This window comes from Porites lutea, chromosome 3, assembly GCF_958299795.1.
Source record: "Porites lutea chromosome 3, jaPorLute2.1, whole genome shotgun sequence".
NCBI lineage: Eukaryota > Metazoa > Cnidaria > Anthozoa > Scleractinia > Poritidae > Porites > Porites lutea.
The window spans coordinates 15,736,315-15,757,585 of NC_133203.1; the positions used below are offsets into that span (position 1 = coordinate 15,736,315).

The 21,271-nt window shown below is 36.7% G+C and overlaps 2 protein-coding genes across 2 annotated transcripts in view; both read right to left on the reverse strand.

Annotated features, from left to right (window-relative positions):
- Positions 1 to 21,271, reverse strand: part of LOC140930604 (sperm microtubule inner protein 11-like) — a 287,809-nt gene that overhangs the window by 184,057 nt on the left and 82,481 nt on the right. The gene's annotated exons all lie outside the window — the stretch shown is intronic.
- LOC140929428 (perlucin-like protein) lies at positions 1,581 to 4,057 on the reverse strand. The gene is made up of 3 exons (XM_073379230.1): positions 3,917 to 4,057; positions 2,405 to 2,491; positions 1,581 to 2,106 (listed from the first exon to the last, which is right to left on the reverse strand). The coding sequence occupies exons 1-3, from the start codon at positions 3,963 to 3,965 to the stop codon at positions 1,688 to 1,690; spliced, it is 555 nt and encodes a 184-aa protein (XP_073235331.1). The 5' UTR covers positions 3,966 to 4,057; the 3' UTR covers positions 1,581 to 1,687.

Sequence of the window (21,271 nt, forward strand, 5' to 3'; positions counted from 1 at the left end):
CATAAAAATCAAAGCGAAGGAACGGATGGTTACTGAGGAATAACTGCAAAACGGTGTAATTCTGCTTTAGCGTCCTAACGTTTCTAAGACCAAGAATTTGATTACCTCACTTTAAGGACTGTGCAATAATTATCAGGAGGCGTGCTAAGAAATAAGCTTCAAAGGGGAAATTATTATGTTCGGCCTCCCCCCCCCCCCCCCCCTCCCCCCCGTTGGCGAAAGCAGAATTAGCTCAGCCAGGAGTAATCGGCTCCAGGCTCAGCCCCCTTTTGATCTCTTTTAAATAATTTTTACTACCCCCCATTCCCCCCACATCAAATTTAATGTAACTGTAGAAGTTGAAAAGCTTGAAAACCGCTTCTTTTTTATTGCCCGACAATCCTGCTTGTAAATAAATGAAGGGTGATCATCGCCTGAAAAAAAATTCAGGCGCCTTTTCTTTTTTTTTTCTTTTTCTTTTTTTTTTTCGTGCTTTCTTTTCGCAACTGCATGAAGTTGCGTATATAACTGAGATGATCATCCATCATTTAATTCTTCACTCCGCAGTTCACATATATGCTTTTCATATCTTTCAAAACTTCAACCCTGCTTGCGCTAAAAGTTTTCTCCGAGAGGAGTACAAGCCAAAACCCCATGATGACAGCAACATAAGGCCATGCCGAGAGGGACGGAAAACATAACTAAACATGATGACAGCCTATTAAAAGAGGGTGGCAAACCTAATACTGGCCTAAATTGCCTAAGTACAAATGGTTTGTTTGGGACAAATATGTTTTTAGTTGAGTTTGGCCTTGTACAAGTGAATACTAGGATTATAGAAATTTTATGTCACAAATCAATTCTTTTTCAAGGAAAATCTGGTACCATGTTTAAAATGTGATGACATTTTTTTATATATATAAAATTCACATTTTCTAAGAGCATTGAGCATAATTGAGAGTACATTTCCCGCTTTACAGTGCATGTAGAATTGTTTTTACAATTTTTTGTACATGACATAAAATGCAAGTTAGGGCCACCCTGTAATAAGAGTAATTTATTTCATTTTGAGTCCCCTCTAACTTGGGATTATTTTTACTTAATGCCTCTCCCCCCCACCCCCATTTGGTTTTTCAGCACCCCGCCTCCCGATAATTATTGCACAGTCCCTTACTGATAAAAGTCACGCGCGCGAAAAGTTTGGGAGAGGCGGGTAGAGGTGATTCGGAAAACTGTGAATACCTCTGGAAATCTCCAGCGACAACCATTTGCCAATTTCTAGTTACTCCAACCTCTGTTTTATAACTTTTGTAAAGGTAAAGCCTTGAATGCAAAAAATATTTTTTCTCGGGGGGTTGGGGGGAGGGGGATTCCCATATGAAAGGGGCGGGGTTGCTCATCGTCTCGCTTTGGGTTGTAAATTTCGGATTTTGGTGAAAAGCATGTTTTTAAAAAGGCAAAAATTCCAAATAGATTCAACAGAGACCCCTACACAAATGTTTAGTTTTTTTAACTTAATCGTGACAGTGATGCTTACATGCATAGCAGCGGGGAAAAAAACACAAATAGGTAGGATAGCTGTTTTATTTTCAAGCTGACATTACATCAACGCACTTGGTAAGTGCCGTCTTGATTCTTAGCTGTAATGCGTTTTGGTTCGTTACATTAGTTGAATCACTCTACTTTCGGGCTTTGATGCCGGTCAAGCCTAAGGCAGCCTCTTGCAGACAATACCACAGGGGACATTTTGATTCCAACAGGATAGGTCATTCCAGTGTCCATTTATTCCGGGGGGATTTTCCCTGGTCCAAAAATTGCTGCATGGTTCATGAGCATTTCCATTCGGCTCACCTGGAAACCATTTCTTGAATGTCGGAATTGAGTTGTCAGCCCAGATAAACGCTTTTCTTTGCTGGTTCCACTCCAGTGCCAACCAAACCTGACGCAGTGACGGGGCGCGCTTGTTAACCAGCTTCAGTACAAACTCGTTTTCTTCTTCACTGTTGATCTTCACCAGATCTCCTCCCAGTCCTTTGCAGTAGGCTTGGGCCTGGTGCCAAGTCTTGATGGAACTGCTCACCAAGTAACAGTAGCCTCTAAAATATGTCCAGTCACTGGGACAAGGACCTTTTCAATGGAAAACAAAACAAAGGTTATTTCTATGAACATTGGTGGGGTTATCCCTAAGGTTTCTCTTAAGTTTTGTACCCGATTAGAAAGTCAGCTCACCATAGCAAGTCTACGGTTAAGCTATTTAATTAAAGGGTGTTGGTTTGTTGGCTAGAGCTAGTTGGTCAAAAAAGTGGTTCTAGATCTGTTACCCGTTGTTCATATGCTTGGCTAATTTTCCCTTCAAACCCTTACCAAAATCAGAAAACTCTAACCAATTGGAGTCAAAATATAATCTTTGCTTGATATTACTAACCAAATTTTAGTATGCGTTCAATACTTCGTAGAGTTGTCATCAATGCCGCATCAGTGACATCTCGCTTGAATTTATCGTCCGACTGAACTGTTAGAAAAAAAGAACAGTTCACCGTTTTTCACTAAAACTTGGTGAAAATAGCTAATTCACCGCCAGTGAATTTTTTATCAAATATCAAAATGTTTACAACCTCCGTGAATCAAGTGTATAAATAGAAATGGTGGTTAACGGCTACCAAATTTATTGGCAGTGATTGTACAAATTACATGTCCATAAGGCATTTGATTTAGGTTCAATTTTTGTCCTTGATTTATTTCGGGGGCACCCAACGAGAATGTAGTTCAAAACCACTTAAACATAGCATTGTTAAACGTATTTTAGTATTCACATGGTAGATATAGGCATATTTTTATCCCCTAAAAATTTATCATCTGTTTGGATTTCCTAGCTGAAAGTCTAGTGATCCGAAAATTATAGGGATCAAAACTTACCTCTTCGAAAATTTCAGCCAGAAAAAAGGCTCCCGAAAATTCTAGGTGACCTTTTTAGGGCAAAAATCCGTTAAAAATGGGCAATTATACCATTTTTTAGATGTTCGAAAATCCTAGGAGAGGCAGACAAGCAAGAAATTTTGGAAAAAATGTTCCGAAAATTCTAGATCTCAAATCGTCTTTCGAACAGATATTTTTCGAAAATTGTCGTTGGGTGCCCCTGTTATTTTGCCGATAATGTTTCCTTTAAAATATTCTGTTTATCTAAAGAGTTGAAAGGTCTAACAACTTCCTTTGAATACTCACGATTCCATTTATCTGAACAGATGAAACTTGTTACATGCAGTTGGTGATAAAAATAGAGTGAATTCGGCTCAGTTTTTTGGTCGCCTCAAAAACAGCAACTGTTAATTCAATTTAGCGCGGCTCAGTTCTCAAGAAGAGGAGCGACGAATGAATTATCAATAAATCACTGTAAATAAATGCTCGTGCTCCAAAAAGCCTCCTTTTAATAATACGTTATGGTATTTCTTCCGGAAACTTGGAAAAGTCCTGGAGAACGGACTTTTAAACCGAAGTTTGTAGAAGTAAATGTAGGATCCGTTGAAGCAGGAATTTACCATAATTTTGACTTATCATAATTATGTCATATTATCCTTATGTTCATAGCTTTACTTAAAGCGCGGATATTAATGACTTTGAGCAGAATAAAGTAAAATACTTGATGGCTATGCTTTAGTGGATTATTTCAATAAACGTATAAAAACGCTTCCGAAACATGAATACGACATTCAGTACAACTAGTTTGTTCGGTTACATCCATGGTAGCGAAAAAACAAAATAGAAATAACTTCAGATGTAATAGGAAGAAGAATGTTTTCAGTCGAGTGCTCAATTGAAACAGACTTTTCTCGAAATAAAGGCTCGTTCGGTGGCAAGCGATATACAATCGGCCCTGTGAAATTACCGAGACTGAAGCGGCCGCGAGATTTGTAGACCGCAGAAATGATTTAAAGTGTACCTGTGCCGAGCGAGATAAAAATCGGTAGAATGGTAAAAACCAGTTTCATATCAGCAGTTTCAGTCCTTCTGGATATCTGTTTGCGAGGTTTCTCTCTAACAGTCCTCAAAATAATGACTCATAGAATCGGATATGATCATAACACGCCCCTAAACAAGCTAAAACAAGTTATGGGATGTGGGAGATGTAAACATGACCGTGACCACGAAACAGGGAAATTCGTAGATGGATTGGGTGCATAACTTTCAATGATAGTTAAAATCTTCAGTAACTTGGACACATTAACAAACTAAAAATGATAGAACGGTAACAAACTAAAAATGGTAGGACGTAATAGCTTTTGCCAAAAACCTTAAATTTCTTGGTGATGACTTGGTGATTATTTTCTCCTATCACATATGTATATTCTACTCGACAACTTTGAATAACTTGACATAAAATCATTTTGCATATTAATGTTTCACTATAATTACTGTTCGTGACTGAGTATTTACTTTCATTACTAAGACAGATACATTGAATAGTGTCCAACAACTTCCCTCTGAAACCAAATTTTTCTGTCGTAGTATAGCTACACGCTGAGTAATATTAGTTATAGGATAATGGATAAAAATGGATAAAACTTTCTTGCTATAAGGAAGTGAATTTCGTTGTTGACCGAGTTAACTGATACAGCCCAGCCCTAGAACAACTAGGTCTGTATTACAAGAGTTCTTTCATACAACAGTTAATTGGTGAATCTCTTCGTTATATGACTTACATAGAAACAATTGCGATTATAATAAAGAATCTTACAGAGACTTACTAGACAATGCATACTGGCGTACTTGGAATATAGGTGTCGTTTGACCATAACTTACATTTCATTTCCATTTACATGCTTTATTTGCTGTCGATTGTCAACCGGACAATCGACATTTGGTCAGTTTTTATCTACTTTTCATTTGGCTATAAAGGTAAACACATGCACTTCCTTCACGCCAAAAAACAGCGAACGGTAAAATATAGTGGTCATCTCTATTCATTTTGTGTTTGTCTTGAATTTGTTGTGATGGGAATGTGTTCACGGAGGAAAGATTTAAAAATACCTCTCTAATGCGAAAAAACTAAGACATAATTGTGATCAAACATCTGAAAATGAAGCTTGTTGAAAGCCGAATGTAAAACTGAAAATACAATTCCAAGGCAAAAGGAGGAATGGTTTTATTAGGAAATAAGGTCATTTAACTTTCTATAAAGAAAATCTAGAAGGAAAAGTTATAAAATTGTAAAATGAATTTTTTTAAAATAAAAAAATTAAGAAAAGGAATGGAAAACAAGCTTATTGTCTTAAAATCAATTTCACATTTACGCTAATGATTGGATTTTTATTTTCTGTAACTGTTTAAAAATATTCCAAAAGGTAAACTATTTATAAGCAAAAAAGAGTGCTCATTTGTAATATGTTAATGTTGTGACCTTTTGATTAGCAGTAAACTATCGCCGAAGTTTTAGACAATGAGAAATCGCTTCCGAATTCGATAAAATGAAATTTAGCATTTTCTTTTTTGGGCCGCTTATACTGATGAGAAAAATCACCAAACGAGCCCACAACCTGCGTTTTTCCTCATATAGACACTTAATGTAATACTAGCGCCATTCACACTTCATATAGGATTTTAAGAATAACACGCGCTGTGTAAGCTATATAAGCAAGGACACACACCGTATTCACAAATGGCGGACGCGCGGGAAAAAACTGGTGCTTAGTCATGAAAGCGAGGCGTTGGAGGATAAACAAAAATTGCAAATGAAGACTTTCAGTGAACTTGCAGAGTGTTTAGCACGGATTCCACCTAAAATAACTTTGCACGGACGTCTTTTTCAATACAATTACGTGGGACGTCTTCTGCTTTTTATCTTTAGTACTGCTTTGCTGTTTGCAATCTAAAGAGACGTGTGTCTTCAAGGAAACAGGATGATTTTGAAGGTTTCCGAAGCCTCAGAAGCTCGACAAGTGGGCGATGGCTGGAGAAAAGCGCCAAACATGTTGGCCCAAACTTCACACTGAAACCGAATACGAAAGCCAGCTCACTGCAATTCTGTAAAACAGAAATAAAAGCAGATATTGGCGGCGAGAAAAAAAAGAAATAAGCAACGGATATATGGCCTACTTGACAACGGAAGAGACCTTTGCCATTACACAAAACTGGTCAAGTCGAGAGCGGGTGAAAGATTCATTCACGAGGCTCATTTATTCATATCAGTGTCATTTTATACATATCTATGTATATATGTATGTCTGTATTTACAACTTCATTTGGATGATATTAATCCCGTCGCTTTGGAGTGAATTGTTAGAGGTACGTTGGCAGAGCTTAGCAAAAATCTTTCGATTTCTTTGTCATTGCGAAATAAAATAATTTTTATCAAAATTACAAGCTGTAGTGTGTGAATCTTAAGGCTTGCTATTTGCCTGGTCTCCTTTAGGGCATTATCTCGGAGAGCTTTTGGTACAAATGTGGTATAAAGCTCACATTTTCCTAGGTTAAACTTTTAAGGCAATGCTTGTGTCAGGACTGAACACGGCAAGCCTCTGTTTCGAATCATTAAATTCGAGTCTGGATCCGTTTAAGAAGACCATCATTTTATTCATTTATGTATTCTTCACTTTTAAAATATTATGGAAGATGAAGTTAAAACTCTTAACAGCCAAAGATAAGAAATGCGAAAATTGCTCGCTGAAATGATATGTGGCCGGCTTCTGCCGGCTTACCGAGTCTGCCGAGTAACAAGCTGGAATTTTGAGCGTACTCCACTGAATCGTCATTGCATTTACACTAAAAAAAATAGTTCTAATTGATGTCCTTCATCGATAAAGACCAGAGAATAACGTCCTGGCAAACAAAAACCACTTTGCAAACATAACTTCATCGAAACCTCAGTCACTGCTTCTTTCTTGTTTTACTTTTTTCCATCTCGACTTGAACTGTTTTGTTCAATGGCAGACGTCTCTTGTAGGCCATATATTCGTCGCTTATTTCTTTTTTTTTCTTGCCATCAAGATTTGCTTTTATTTCTGCTTTACCGAATTACAGTGAGCTGGCTTTAGTACTAGATTTCAATGTGAATTTTGGGCCAACATGTTTGCCGCTTTTCTCCAGCCATCGCTCACTTGTCGAGCTTCTGATGCTTCGGAAATTATCCTGTTTCCTTGAAGATATACGCGTCCCTTTTGATTGCAAACAGCAAATCAACACTAAACATTAAAAGCAGAAGACATACCACGTAATTGTGGTTAAAAAGATGTCCGTACAAAGTTATTTTAGGTGGAATCCGTGCTAAACACTCTGCAAGTTCACTGAAAGTCTTCATTTTCAATTTTTGTTTATCCTCCAACGCCTCGCTTTCATGACTAGGTACCAGTTTTTTTCCGCGTGTCCGCCATTTGTGAATACGGTGTATAACTAAGAAAAAGATGAGTTAACTAAAACTTTCTAATAAAGCATTCATCGTGGACCAACACGAAGCACCCGGGACGAAGCAGAACTGAACACTTCCTTCTTTTAGAACACAACCAGGTCAATGTTTTATTGCCCACACGAACGACAGTTAGTTTTGAGTTTATACAAGACACTACTTTTCTTTGGGTTTTTGCCGCAGTCGCATCTATAATCTCACCAACTGCAGTTCTTTTGAACACTTGCAATCATAGCAGTAATTCCAATACCTTGCTATCAACAATGGCCCTTACAGATCTTCTAGTAGGCAGTTTATGTGTACCGTTATCTGCTGTGGTTGGACTGTTAGTTTCTTAGCAAATACTGACCGACCATTACATTTGCTTGCTGCACTTTGTTGCGATATGGTCGACGGTCATTCTTACGATTTGTTCGATTTTCCATCTGACAATAATGGCATGGGAAAGGTACGTGGCCATTGGAAAATGGATTGACTACAAAGTGATGGTGACTAAAAGCCTTGTGAAAAAGCTGGCGATAATAGCTTGTAGCAATAGTAACTATATCTCCCACACTCTTAAGTACTTTTCGAGGATGATGGAGGAGAACCTCTGGAGATTTTCCTCGTTGTCCTTAGTCCTTGCCCTGCGTCTTATGACACATTTGTTCCTCAAAGTGGAAGAAAGCCAAGGCAATGACTTCAGATAATTGTAGAATGTGCGGCTATTGTTTCAAAACATAGTTCAGCAATTTTAAAAGTGGATGGATACCCCGGTAAGCTCTGAAAATATGTTTGTTGCCACTACTAGAAAAAAGGTGAAGTGTTACCAAAGCTGGCTGACCTTCTGATAAACGAACTTTTCGTTGTCGTTGATGAATAAGAATCTTTTCTCCACAAGAGTTTTATCACTGTGCAGAACAAAGGTTAAACCTGTGCTGCGATGCTTTTGCAAATTAGAGAAAAACTGAACATGCCAACAGACGATGAATTCATTATGGGAGGGAACATGCCGAATGACTTGTTGGAAACATGATTTAACAGATTGTTAACAGCTTGCATCAAACTTTAGCCAGTGGGAATCGCTTGTGGCTGCAAGAAGCAGGTAATTCAAACAAATATAATGTATGCAAAACGGACAGTGACCTGTATTTTTAGTGTCTCTCCCCAGTCTCACTCTCCGTTTTCAGCCTTGCTCCAGACCTTTTGTTTAACTTTTCGCGCGTACTTGAATACGCAAAAATACAGACTCTACAACAAGAAGACCTATTGAGATGGTATCAACGAAGGGAGGGTACAAAAGGAAGACTTTAACTTTTTATTTAAACTTTCCATCTATTGTTCATGAAAAATTACAAGAATGGTCTCCCTCCTCCATTAGAAAAAGCCAATCTTTCAGGGGGTTGGAGGCTACTGGGGAAAGGAGTAACCCCTAAAAAAATATGTTAAAAAAATGGGGGGGGGCTTTGTTTTCAAGACACCCAAGCTAATTGAAGTACTCAATTTGATTCATGTTTCTTTCTCTGCAAAGCAACTAAGCTTAATTACATGAAGGCATTTCTAATATCTGCTGCAAACATACGCTTCCCATCTTTTCACTTTTGGTCTACTAATGAAAGGTGTGCATTTCTACTGCTTATAAGAAATGACACAATTCATTTTTTCAATCACTGAGTTTCAAAACAACGAAGACAGATGGCTTCGCTTACCCCAGACAGGAAGCCATGTGCTCTGCTCGAGTCTGCTTATTTTTTATTAGCATACTCTTATATCTTGTGCATGGGAGGAAGATGCCAGAGGGTGATTTGTGCCAGAACAAAAAACAAAGTCTGTTTTATAGCTTGGGTGTTTCCTTTGGATGCCAGAACAATTACATACCTCAGTTGTCTTTTGAGTTTTTATCGGACTAATTAGTCTTATGTTTGCTGTTGTGTTTGTTTTGCCAAGTTAGAATGTCAATTAATTTTTTTAGGTATAGAAATTTATCATAGCAATCTCTCATAGCAGTATAGACGGCCTTATAACTTTGTTTTGGCGTCCTCGATTAGTAGAGGGTCTTTTTCCCACATCGATACCTTGCTGATGTTGTTAATTAAGTTTCATCACCTATCATCTATGTTCAGCTGAGTTTCAAACTCTTTACTTTTAAAAATGTAAAAAACATTGAGATGATCATGATGCCTGACACTAAGTTATTAAGCATCTCGCTCAGCTGTTCCTTTAACTTAAGGGTATCATCATATAAGAGGAAGATTTGGGTGATGTAACTTAATACTTTTCTTTCCTACAGTTATAACAGGTAAGCTGAACTCATCAAGTTACAATGTTCTCAGGTATAACCGTGGGACATATTAAAAAGCACTAACATGAAAGGATCCTGTATGACAGGTTGGTATCAGAATAGTTTCATATACTGTTTTTTAATCTTTTAATCGCGGAAATAGATGAAAAATAAATCACACCACTTGTCACTATTGAGTCAAATGATCAGTACAACAAAAAGAATTATTATAGTTTCGACCTTTACTTGTCTTCCCTGTGCTGGGACCATCTAATGATTTGACCCATAGATGGCACGTGTCCGGAAAGTTGGTCATTTGTATTTTTCTGCAGCTCCTGAATTGTTACTATAAGGCTGTTAAGGTGAAGCTACAGGGGTATGCGATTATAGGGTGATAAAGAGTTTGAATACTCACAACACTGGCAGAAAAAGTTCTTCATACCAAGAGAACTTACAAGAAATCACCAACCTGTTGTCATATGCTATCAAATTATGTTCTGTTCAAACATCCCTGGGGGGACCCCTGGGGGCAGTAATAGAAAGCTTGTCGAGGAACAATGATGGCGAGGGGTATAAGGGAATGGCAAAAAGGCAAAAGGTTAGATAAGCAAAACTACAACTCTGCATGTGCATCACGTATTTTTGTTTTTTACAATTCTTAGCCATTGTTGCCCCACCACAACGTGAAAGTGCCTAATTTTTTTTTTCTGAACTTTTATACGGTCCTTAAGAATTATAAAAATTTGCCCACATATGGCAAATTAAATGAGATGGAACAAGCACGGTAACGTTTGTGGCAGCGCAAATTCACTTTTAAACGACCTTTTTGTAGCCGTCGCTGTCGTTGTTGTTTAAACCCACTAATACCTCAGCAGTAGAGGCAGAGTCAGTTTTACTCTCTTAACAAACGTCTCTAAATGAAATGCAGACAGCTCCCTAAAATGGACATGGATAGATTGTCCCTGCTGTTTCAAGTCATTTTCATTGATCAATTCTGACTAATATTAGCTGGACACCTCTCTTAGACGGACCTAGCTTCCCTACTGCTGGTCCATGCAGTGGTATCCAGCTTCTTGGAGAGAGTTGAATGAATCATCTTAACACAGCGTTTCTGTCCCTTTAGGTGAATAGCACAAATTAACTGAAAAACCAGGAGGATGGAAAACACCTGCAAGAATGTAAGTGAGCTAAATTTGCATTTTTCCATTATCAATAATTGTACAACATGTCAATGAAATATTTCCTTACTGAATTCACATGGGTCACGATAAGGCAGAAGACTGTTTTTATGCAAGACTTTATAAATTTTCCAAATCAAGTTCGTTAGGCAGTTCTATTTTTTCGCTGTTATCCTTGGTTTGTACATTCAAAATGCTGAAAAAGAATACTTGTGATTTGTTTGATTAGTTTCGCACCATTTTGACCTTGCATATATAAATAATTAAAAGTAGATGTAAGGGTACATGTAACTATTAGGGAAATCGGTAACTGTCAGAGCAGTTGGTACTGACATCGTTCCATGAAATAGATAAATTATTATCTTTTGTGTGCACAGATCTAGATAGTTGAGGCCTCTTTGTACATTTGCAAAGTTTTTCTCTGTACAGCTTACTAGTATTCAAGGGCAGGCAACCTGATTTACAAGGGGAGCCTTGTTAAAGACACCATGATAGCAGCAGTTTTTAATGATGTCCAATTTTGAACTCTAAATTATTGACCATATTACATTACATATGTTTTTTGCTTTTTAAAGTGGAGCTTGAGATTTTACTAGAGGCACGCAGTCAATGACTTATTCAATAGTTTACCTATACATTAGTCTTTCAAAAAGTGCTTAAGACCTGAGCAAGCTTTTACAACCATAAGACTAAGACGTGAGTTTAATTAACAATGTGCCAGCATTCCACGAAAGGTTTTGACGATTTTTGTTTCCAAGTCACACTATCAAACTTGGAAACATAATGGTTTGATGAACACATTCAAATATTATGTATACTGAATATGCTTTCCTAGAAGCTTTCCTACTTGCCATCAGTTTCCGTGTACTTAACTAGTATTAATAGTAGTTTTAAGCCCAAGATGGCCACTCTTACTGCCACAGTTTTCAAGTAGCCTCAAATTTTGGTCATAGCACAGCAGAACCCCAGTAACTTGAACTCTGGAGGGGAAACAGGTTCGAGTTATTGGGGCCGAGTGAATTAACATTTACCACTTTAATAATTGATAGTTAGTGATTTTCAACATTTTGGCGTATATAGTACTGTGCAAATTAACTTACAGTTCAAAAATGGTGACGCATGATTCTGCATTTTTATGATGAAACGTGAACCTGTTTGTTGCACCAATTAAAGTTAAATTGTGGTAGGGTTACTGATTATACAACAAGAAGAGCTAATGGGATGCCTTCTGAGTGGGGTAACAAGAACCATACAGTATTCAAATACAATGAGATTAATAAGCTGATTTTGATTATTTGGGTTATCAAACACTGACTACACGGAGTAAACCGACTCAGAACACTGGGTACACCAATTACATTAACTACATCAACTACACCGACTACAGTGACTGCATCAAATACATTGACTAAACTGCCTAACACCAAGTACACTGACTACACTGACTACACCGAGTACACTGACTATCACCAACTACACTGACTACACCGAGTACAATGACTACAATGACTACACTGTCTAACACCGAGTACACTGACTATCACCAACTACACTTACTTCATCAACTACACCAAGGACACCAAGTGCACTGACTACACAGACTGCTCTGACTACAGTAACTACATCGACTAAAGGGCTTAACACTGAGTACACCAACTAGACCGACTACACCGAGTACAATGACTACATCGACTGCACCGAGTACAATGACTACATTGACTACACTGTCTAACACCGAATACACTGACTATCACCAACTAGACTGACTACACTGACTGCATTGAATACATCAACTATGCTGCCTAAACTGACTACATAGTTTACATAGACTACACGAACTATAGATACTACTCTGACTACACCAGTTTCATTCACTAGACTTACTAAACCAACTAAACACTTCTTATACACAAATTACATGGCATAATTTTAACTAACTCTGCGGTGCTGTAATTTGAAACTATTAATGGAACATCACAGTCCACTTTTTGCTTTGATGCCTCATTATGACCTTTTTGTATTTCTTTCCTGTCCTTCCATAGTTTATTAAGCGATTATTGTTATAACTTAGTATGTGACTTATTGTCGCATGCTAAGATAGTATAAACGAACGAGTGATTACTTCTTCAAAATGTGTCAGTTATTTTTTAAAGAATTACTGTCGAAAATACAGGCCCCTCTCCTTCTGTTTGAATGCTTTTTTTATCTAAATGGTACCTCTTCTTTTAAAACTTGATTACTTAATTATCTTTGTAATTAGTCATGATTATTTTATTATTTCTTACCATTTGGAATTTCTTTATTTTTGTTAATTATTTAAGTAGTTCCTCTTGTTTCTTTTTTTCCTTACATAATTCATGGCTATCTATTAGATATTCTATTTTTAATTGTATTATCTTTTAGTTTTGGAGGGCAGTTTTTGTATGGGAATTCAGTTTCCTCCTATTGCTTTCCTTTACCTACTGTACTTTTATTTATAGTTTTTTTTATGATGATGATAGTTATAAATATTGCAGCATAATTTCAGTCTTGACTACTTGGAGACGGTGCTGAAACACTTGAACTAATGTAAACGTATTGTGATTTCATGTCACGCAAAATTGCCCAAAGTTATTGAACAGCTTTACAATTTTCAGTTTTATTTTTTGAAAATCTAGTTGTGAGGAAAACATTTTGCATCTGTATCTCAAGTTTGGTCCAGTTGATAGCCGATCATGTTTGTTCCATGATAAGTTTTATCCTTTTGAAATTATTATGTACCACCACTTCAACTCTGTCAATATTTCTAGTCATGTTTGAAATCTATTCACTTTCGGAACAAGATGCCGGCACACATACAGAATAAAGGATCACAGTAGATATCATGTAAACCATTTTTGCTTTTGTCTTATGCCTTAAAATTTTGAAACTGTGAGAGTTTTTATCATCTGGAAATTGGTAGTTCTTCTTAGTGCGTAAAGTTGTTCCAATCTATTAAGGAAAAGCTACGGACTGAAAAACAGTACCATCTTTGGTTATGAATACACTTTTAACAGGAAAATATATTGTTGTTACTTTTGCAATTTTTGTTTATTACGTGACCCTTTCAAGGGACCCTCTTTAACTTTCTCAATTAACTTTCGCTAAATTTGTTATTTTTGTAATTTTGTCTATAATTGCAACCTCCTTGGTGGCCCCTTTTCCTTTCTGATATATTATTCTTTCTATTTGTGCAATTTTATTTTTGCCATCAAGTTTTTCACGTCCGAGAAGAATTTTCCTAGTTTTGTTTTTTTTTCCGTTTTTTCTGAATTCTGTTTTATTTTTTGCTATTTTGCTGAAATTATGGCGAAAATTCGATGGCCAACGTGCTTGGTAATCTTCGAAGGAATTTTTCTAAAAAAATTACTTGGTTCATCAATTTCAGAGCTAACTTTTAATCGAAATGCTTTCTTTGTGTTTTTGCCTAGGTAACTTAAAACAAATAAAGACAGACCGAGAGCTTATTTCGTTCCCTGCCAAACATATTGTTCGTTTAATAACTGGATTAATGAGTTCTTCTTCTACTAAAGGGAAAACTGGGATGACTTATTGAAACTTTGGTCACCTTTTCTTCTTTTGCCTTCAAGTCTGACACTCAAAACGTGGTGAAAACAGCTCGATTATTTTTAATTAGATGCCTTTTTCGAGGCAGATTTTTATTCCAAACGTGCATGGTTCTTCATTTTCTTTGAAAAAAGTTATCCAGAAATTCAATTTTCTACTGATGTTGCTATCCGATACTGCTACTCCAGGACAACGAAAAATGAGAAACAAAAATACATGTTGCCCTTTTTAACCTGAGTTCTTCTGAAAGCCATGTTTGTTTTGCTAAAAATTTTTCAAACCACAGATAATTGGCAATTTTTTTTACCAAAAGAATTTTCAGGGAAAAATAAAATTCATCAACTGGAATGACGTAGTCAAACTTGCTTCTTTTGCATCAAGGTCTATGACATTCAAAACTTGGTCAACACAGCTGTCTTACGTTTAATTAGATGCCTCTATCGAAGTAGATTTTTATTCCAAACCATCGGAAAAGATCCGGAAATCGAAGGAACAAAATGTGTGAATGGTTAGAAAAATCTCTCTACAATTTTTGTCGGCCATCTCTCTTAAATTTTTTGCAAGCTTTCATTGAAAACAATAACGCTGCTTTTCGTTGTCACTATTGCCAAGAGCCAAGGGAACGATTGCAGCGGTCAAATGACGTAATAATTACTCAAAATGGCGCAGACAGGAAAGGGCTGTTTTTTGGCCGGTGTTGTGTGTTCTTTTTTCTTGCTTTGTTACAAAAATAAATTTTAAGTTCAATTTGACGAGAGGCTGCTTTTTATTATAAGCAAAATTCATGGTCTTTTTCAACTGAATTTGATGAAAAGCGTGGTTGACTTAGTTTTTTATTTGTTTTATTTTATTTGTTTTGGTTTCAAGTTCCTTTTTCGATGTCTTTGAATGCATCTGGAATGTTAATATTGACGGATTAAAAAGCTGATGTTTTAAAGCTAAGGTTAATATTTTAATTTTTGAAAAAAGGAACTGTTTGCTGAAGCATACCTTCACCCTAAAGACCGTGATTGCGCATTAATGTTTTGGATAGTAAGCTGAAGGGTTCCACTTTTCCTCTCTGATTTATAACCCTTATATTTTGCTTAATTTGTTATTTTTGCTTTTTGTGCGATTTGGCGATTTTTTAAAATTTCTTCACATTACAGACACATTTCCTTAGTTTTTTTTTCTATTTTTTTTTCAATGTAGTTATATTTGTTTTTTCCACCTCTTAAAATTTCGTGTACATCATTTTTTGCTAAAATTGAGGCGAAAATTTGGTGACAAAATTTTTTTAACTGGTAGTTGTGGACATAAATTTTCTCGTATGAGGTTATTGAATATTTTCTATAGTGCCTCTAAACTGCTTCTAGCAAAAACTTGTATGAGTAAATTGCTTGGTAATATTTACGCCATAAGGAATTAAACTAAACACAGGTGATTAATCCATTTCTAAGGAATTTTTCCACAAATAATTAGATCTGCCATTTCAGACGCAACTTTTAATCGAAATTCTTGTTTTGTTTTTATGTCTTAGAATTTTGGATCAAGTTATTGAATATTTTCCATAGTGCCTCTAAACTGCTACTAACAAAAACTTGCTTGGTAATACGCATGGTTCGTATAATCTTAAAAAGTCCTTGAACTCTACGCCAGATACCTTTTTCTTTAAAATCAGATTGTATCAAATCGGCTTATCCTCGGTGTAAGAACCTGTAAAACTCACGGGTAACATAAAAACGTTTTTGTGCATGAACAATATCTTATCTCTGTTTCTTTATTTCAAATGCTATTTCTGTACCTTAGATGCAATTGCAAGTCATATCCAGTCATTTTGCAAAGTCTTGTTGCGGAAAGTAGTAATGATGTAATCAACAATGGCCAAAGAAATAAATTTCTTAATAACTCCATGACGTGTTTTAGCCAATAGGGTGATCAAAGTTGGTTAAAGAGCTAACTTGTAATCGAAATGCTTGTTTCGTTTTTATGGCTTAGAATTTTGGATCGTATAAAGTTTAACCGAGACCAATTGTGTTGTGTTATCTGTTCACCTTTTCTTCTTTTGCATCAAGGTCTATGACACTCAAAACTCGGTCAACACAGCAGGTTCGTGCGTAATTAGATGCCTCTTTGGAAGCACATTTTATTCCAAATGTGATCTTTTTAAAAAAAAGAAAATTCAATCCAGAAATTCGAATTTCAGCGTTACTCTCCTACATTACTACTCAAGAAAAAAGAAAAAACAAAAGAATATATGTCGCTGTTTTAAAACTGAGTTCTAGTGAAAGCCATGTTTGTTTCTCTTAAAAGTTTGCAAAGCCATTGCTAACCTACAATTTTTTCTCCCAAAAGAATGTTCAGAGAATAGCAAAGGAGAAGCATAAGTTCATCAACTCGAACTAAGACAAGTGAAAGAAACACTGAAAATAAATCTACGCCTTAAGACTTTTTTTTTTAGATTAACTAGCCTTAAACATGGCTTTTTAAATGGCTGAAATAATCTGGCAAAACTACTTATGCCATGTCGTTTCAGACTCTGTGAACTCGAAGAACGATTTTGATACAAAATACTTGATTTATATGGTCTTTATAAACTGAATTGGAATGTTTTAATCCAGACATGAGGGTTTTATCAGTTAAGCTCGTGGTACCGACAAAAGAACAGAGACCCTTCGAGGTCAAACCTTACCCCAACCCTCCACCCCTCATCGTTTTATTTTCAAAAAAGTTACAACGTTGTAGAGATATCTGTTCTCTTGTCGGACGACTGATTTATAGTTGGACGATGCAAAGAAGGTAATATTAATAAGGTGGCACTGTCAAACAAGTCTTATTAATTCTCACGATCTATAAAACTCTCCTAAAAGCATGTCTTAGATTCTAGCATAAAAATTGAAGTCTTAGTGCGCAGCAGTTTGCATTTTTGATATATTCTTGCACTGAAGGCAACCATTTGTGACCTTAAATTTTTTTGATATAGCCTCACATTGCCACTCAAGTAATATTGTCTTTCTCATCACCGTCGTTATAACAACCAAAAGGAACTGACGAGAAGAGATCTTGAGCTGTGACGTCCAAAAAGTAAGCATTACTGCAAGCATTTGACAATTTATCTAAAAGGAATAATGGTGCTTTTTCGAAGGAATTGTATCAAGCTAACAAGATTTTGGTTTGAGAAAAAAAACGTAAACTATAAATATGAAGCTATAATAGCGAGATCGCTCAAAATTTCTTCGCAACCCTTGCGCTTAGAGTCAATTTTTAAAATACAATTTGTGTTTCTAACTTTCCAGTCTGTGGGTAAGATCCTCGTTAGCAGTTGAGGGCATTAACGTTCAAATGAACTTGATCATTCTCCAGCACGACAGTGCTTACTGTCTTGTTGTCGCGCTATTCACGACAACTTTAGCTTTTTAGTCTGTGGGCGAAATACTATAGTGTGATCATTGTTTTCTCCATTGTAACGTATTTGTGTTTGTAATATCAGTACAGCTTATGATTTTGACTGAAATGATATTTTAGGCGCATAACATTCAGTTCCTTTTGGTAACTAAACTAAACGTAAATGGTGGCTGATAAAAACTGATTTAGCGCATAAATATAGTTTCTGCGCTTGACCCGTTTTTGCTAACCTCAATACCCTGAAGCCAATTGGCAATTCCGCTGCATGTTAGGTGTTACATTCCCTTAGAAAATTGCGTATTTAGCACCTTCAGCCACCACTTTGTTAATATCATTAAAATTTTAAATTTCTTATCTTTGAAGCGTTTTCTCCTTGTTAAGTCTTGTATTTGTCCTCTATCCTTCTATTGAGATATTTCCCTCCTTCATCTTCCCTAGTATCTTCCACATCGTGTGATAGTAATCTGAAAAAAAGAAATAAAAGTTTGATTGGTAAGGTGGACATGTTGTTTTGACTTATATTTTCTGCTTAAATTAACATTTATTGATTATCTGTATTAGTTCGTAAATTGGAGTGAAGGGAAAAAAATTGGGCAAATTTTATACAGGTTCTAAAACATTCTAACGCATAAATGTTCGACGTACGCAATTGCTTATGCGTAGTCGCATAAACTGCAAAGTGTTTTCATCAATCCAAAAGAAGCAAATTATGAGCGGTTTTGCGTGTCTATCTTCAGTGCAAAAAATGACCACATAGGTGCACGTTTTGGCCTTTTCACTAAAATACCAAAATTTCTTGTAGTTTTTAAGAAATTCGTTTGAAACTGCGCTTACCTTTAGTTCTTCTCTCTCTGAATTCTCTCTTTACTTCTTATATTCCACTCCCTTGTTTAACACCTTCGTACTTCTTCTCTTCAGTTCTGAATTAAACACAAATTATTTCAGTTTTCGTCGCAAAATTTACACAGTATTCATTGAAACCAGTTCGCTTACCTTCCACTGAACTCGTTTGAAGACTTCTCCCCTCATTTTGCCGTCTAAATTTCTCCCGTTGCCCTTTTTTTAAAGACAAATTCTCTAACATCCGACAACTACAACGCTTTCATTCAAATGGTACCTCATTTGGAATGTGACACTTTTCGCATTTTTCATGAATATGAATTACCAGCAAAGAAACCAATCGCTTAACAGAACTATACAGATCTGACGCAACGGGGGTGAATCCAAAACTGCGAAAAAGACATGCACGCCACATACGAAAAAAGTTCAAACCTGCAGATGCGGGTTTATTTTCCTTGATAGACTAAAAAATTGCAATGAAGAAGAATTCTATATGATTGGGAACCCTGGTTTTCTTGGGTGCGTGCTGTATATTTTCGTAACCAGGTCTCACTCATTTACATTTACATTTACATTTACCGTTTACAGCGTACACCTCACATTTGAGAATTATTGGCTGGGTTGGCCAGCAAAAACAAAATAGAAATAAAGAAAAAGAAATACAGAAAAAAAAGTTAACTTAATAGGCTATTAAACAGGTAAGTGATTTAGGCAGTTTACATGCGCGTTGAAAGTATCAAAAGGGCAGTGTTCGCTAAAGACAGAGGCAGACAAATTGTTCCACTGAATAATTGTGCTTAAGAAAAAGGATAGATACTCGGAGGACAGGCTAGTTTGAAGCGGATGAAACTTTCCGAGTGCGAGTGACGTATCCTGCGCATGACATTGGGCAGAAGCCCGCGAGAGAAGACAGAGAGGAGCCACCGGGTGATCTTAAAGAGAGCCGTGAGCTAACCACTCTGACGCGGCCGTGGGATACTATGCACGCCACTGTTTTTCATACTTCGACTGTTGCCATAAGAGCAAGGAAATACTTAAGACATTAAAGTGTGTTCAGTTGAGGGGTCCAATTTTAAAAATACTACAACTTGCAATCGTTTTTTTCTTAATTTTATGCATACGCGCTTTTAACAGAGGCGGAGTTCATGATTCGAGGTGTCATAAACAAGGCGCACACAAGATTAGGAACATAGTGGACACATAAATCCCTGAAATTCTTAAAATACAAGAGTGTAGTTAGGCAATGAAGACGTAGTTAAACAGGGCAGCAACAACGAAAACATAAAAAAGCCATGGGTTTAATATGCCGCACACTGAACTCTGAAAGTACATCACACTTTTGGTATGTTTCTTTGCTGTCACTTACGGCGTGAAATTTTAAAAAGCGACGTTTTATAAAGGGCGTAGTAACGACGATTTTTTCTTCCCTTTCTTAACTGACTTTAGTACAGTCTCCCTAAGAAAACGCGGGTGTGCATTTTAATAATAAGGAGCTAAACTCCGGTGAACGGAGAAGACAAGAGGAACGTCAAAAAAGTAACGGGTTTCTGGTGCATCCCAGTGACATTTCTTTGCAATCTCTAAACGACTAAGATGGACGTTAAATGTTCCAATTTCACATTTTATGGAGGGCTTTAACCACCATAAGAGAAATGTCGTTTTCTCTTTATTTGAACTTGAATACCGTCCTTAACAATTTAATTTCAGAAAAACTCACCATGAAGTTTGAAACGGCGCCAATTCAGTTTTTTAGAGGACGTTCTCGCGCCATCCCCGTTTTTGGTGCTGAAGCTTGCTCTCCATGAATTGAGAGCGGACGCCCTCCTCGCACTCGCGTGTCCTTTCGAGTGCAATCTCGACTCTAGTGCTTACGCGCGTGACTTCTCACGACTACCCCATACGGAGAGCTTGCTCGAAGGCTCAAGCTTTCTGATGGAAAGCACAAAGTGGCTGTAACTGCAAGTTATCTCTAGTTTTTGCCTCCGCTAGAATATTATGTCGATAAACGTGCTGGTACACAAACGGGCCGTTAAAAAAATCAGGAAAAATACACCACTTCACTCTCAAATCGGGAAGCAAACACGAGTAAGCTGGTACACAGGTTGTCAACTTTTCTGCACCAATTTTATTACAAAAATATTCAAAAAAATTTATAGCCGAGAATCGAACCCGGGCTCACCTACCGCGCTGTCTCCCTTACACTACGACGCTGACTGCTTGCCACTCTGAAAATTTTCACTATAATGATTATAGATTTATACACTGATTTTCATAATAAAGAGTGACAGTAGACCTATCCTGAACCGTGAAAGATTTCCGTAAAGTCCTATCAAATTTTATATATTGAATACATGTTTCGACTCTTTTCATATACTAAACTGTTTCTGATGAACAGTATGAGATTATTGCATGGATAATGATGTATTAGGCTGTGTGGCTTAGTTCTATCTGTTTTCACTTAGTTTAAAACAGCTTGGGTAGAAAATACGGTAGATCTACTGCTAGCTATTTTGATTTTTTTTTTTTTTGCTTTTTTTGTACGCGGCAAACGCACTTTGCAGTCTATATGCTCCAAACAAAATAAATCAGTGACTCAGCCACACCTTCTGTGTCTTCGTTTTGGACAAAGCAGTTCTTTTCAGAAGTAAT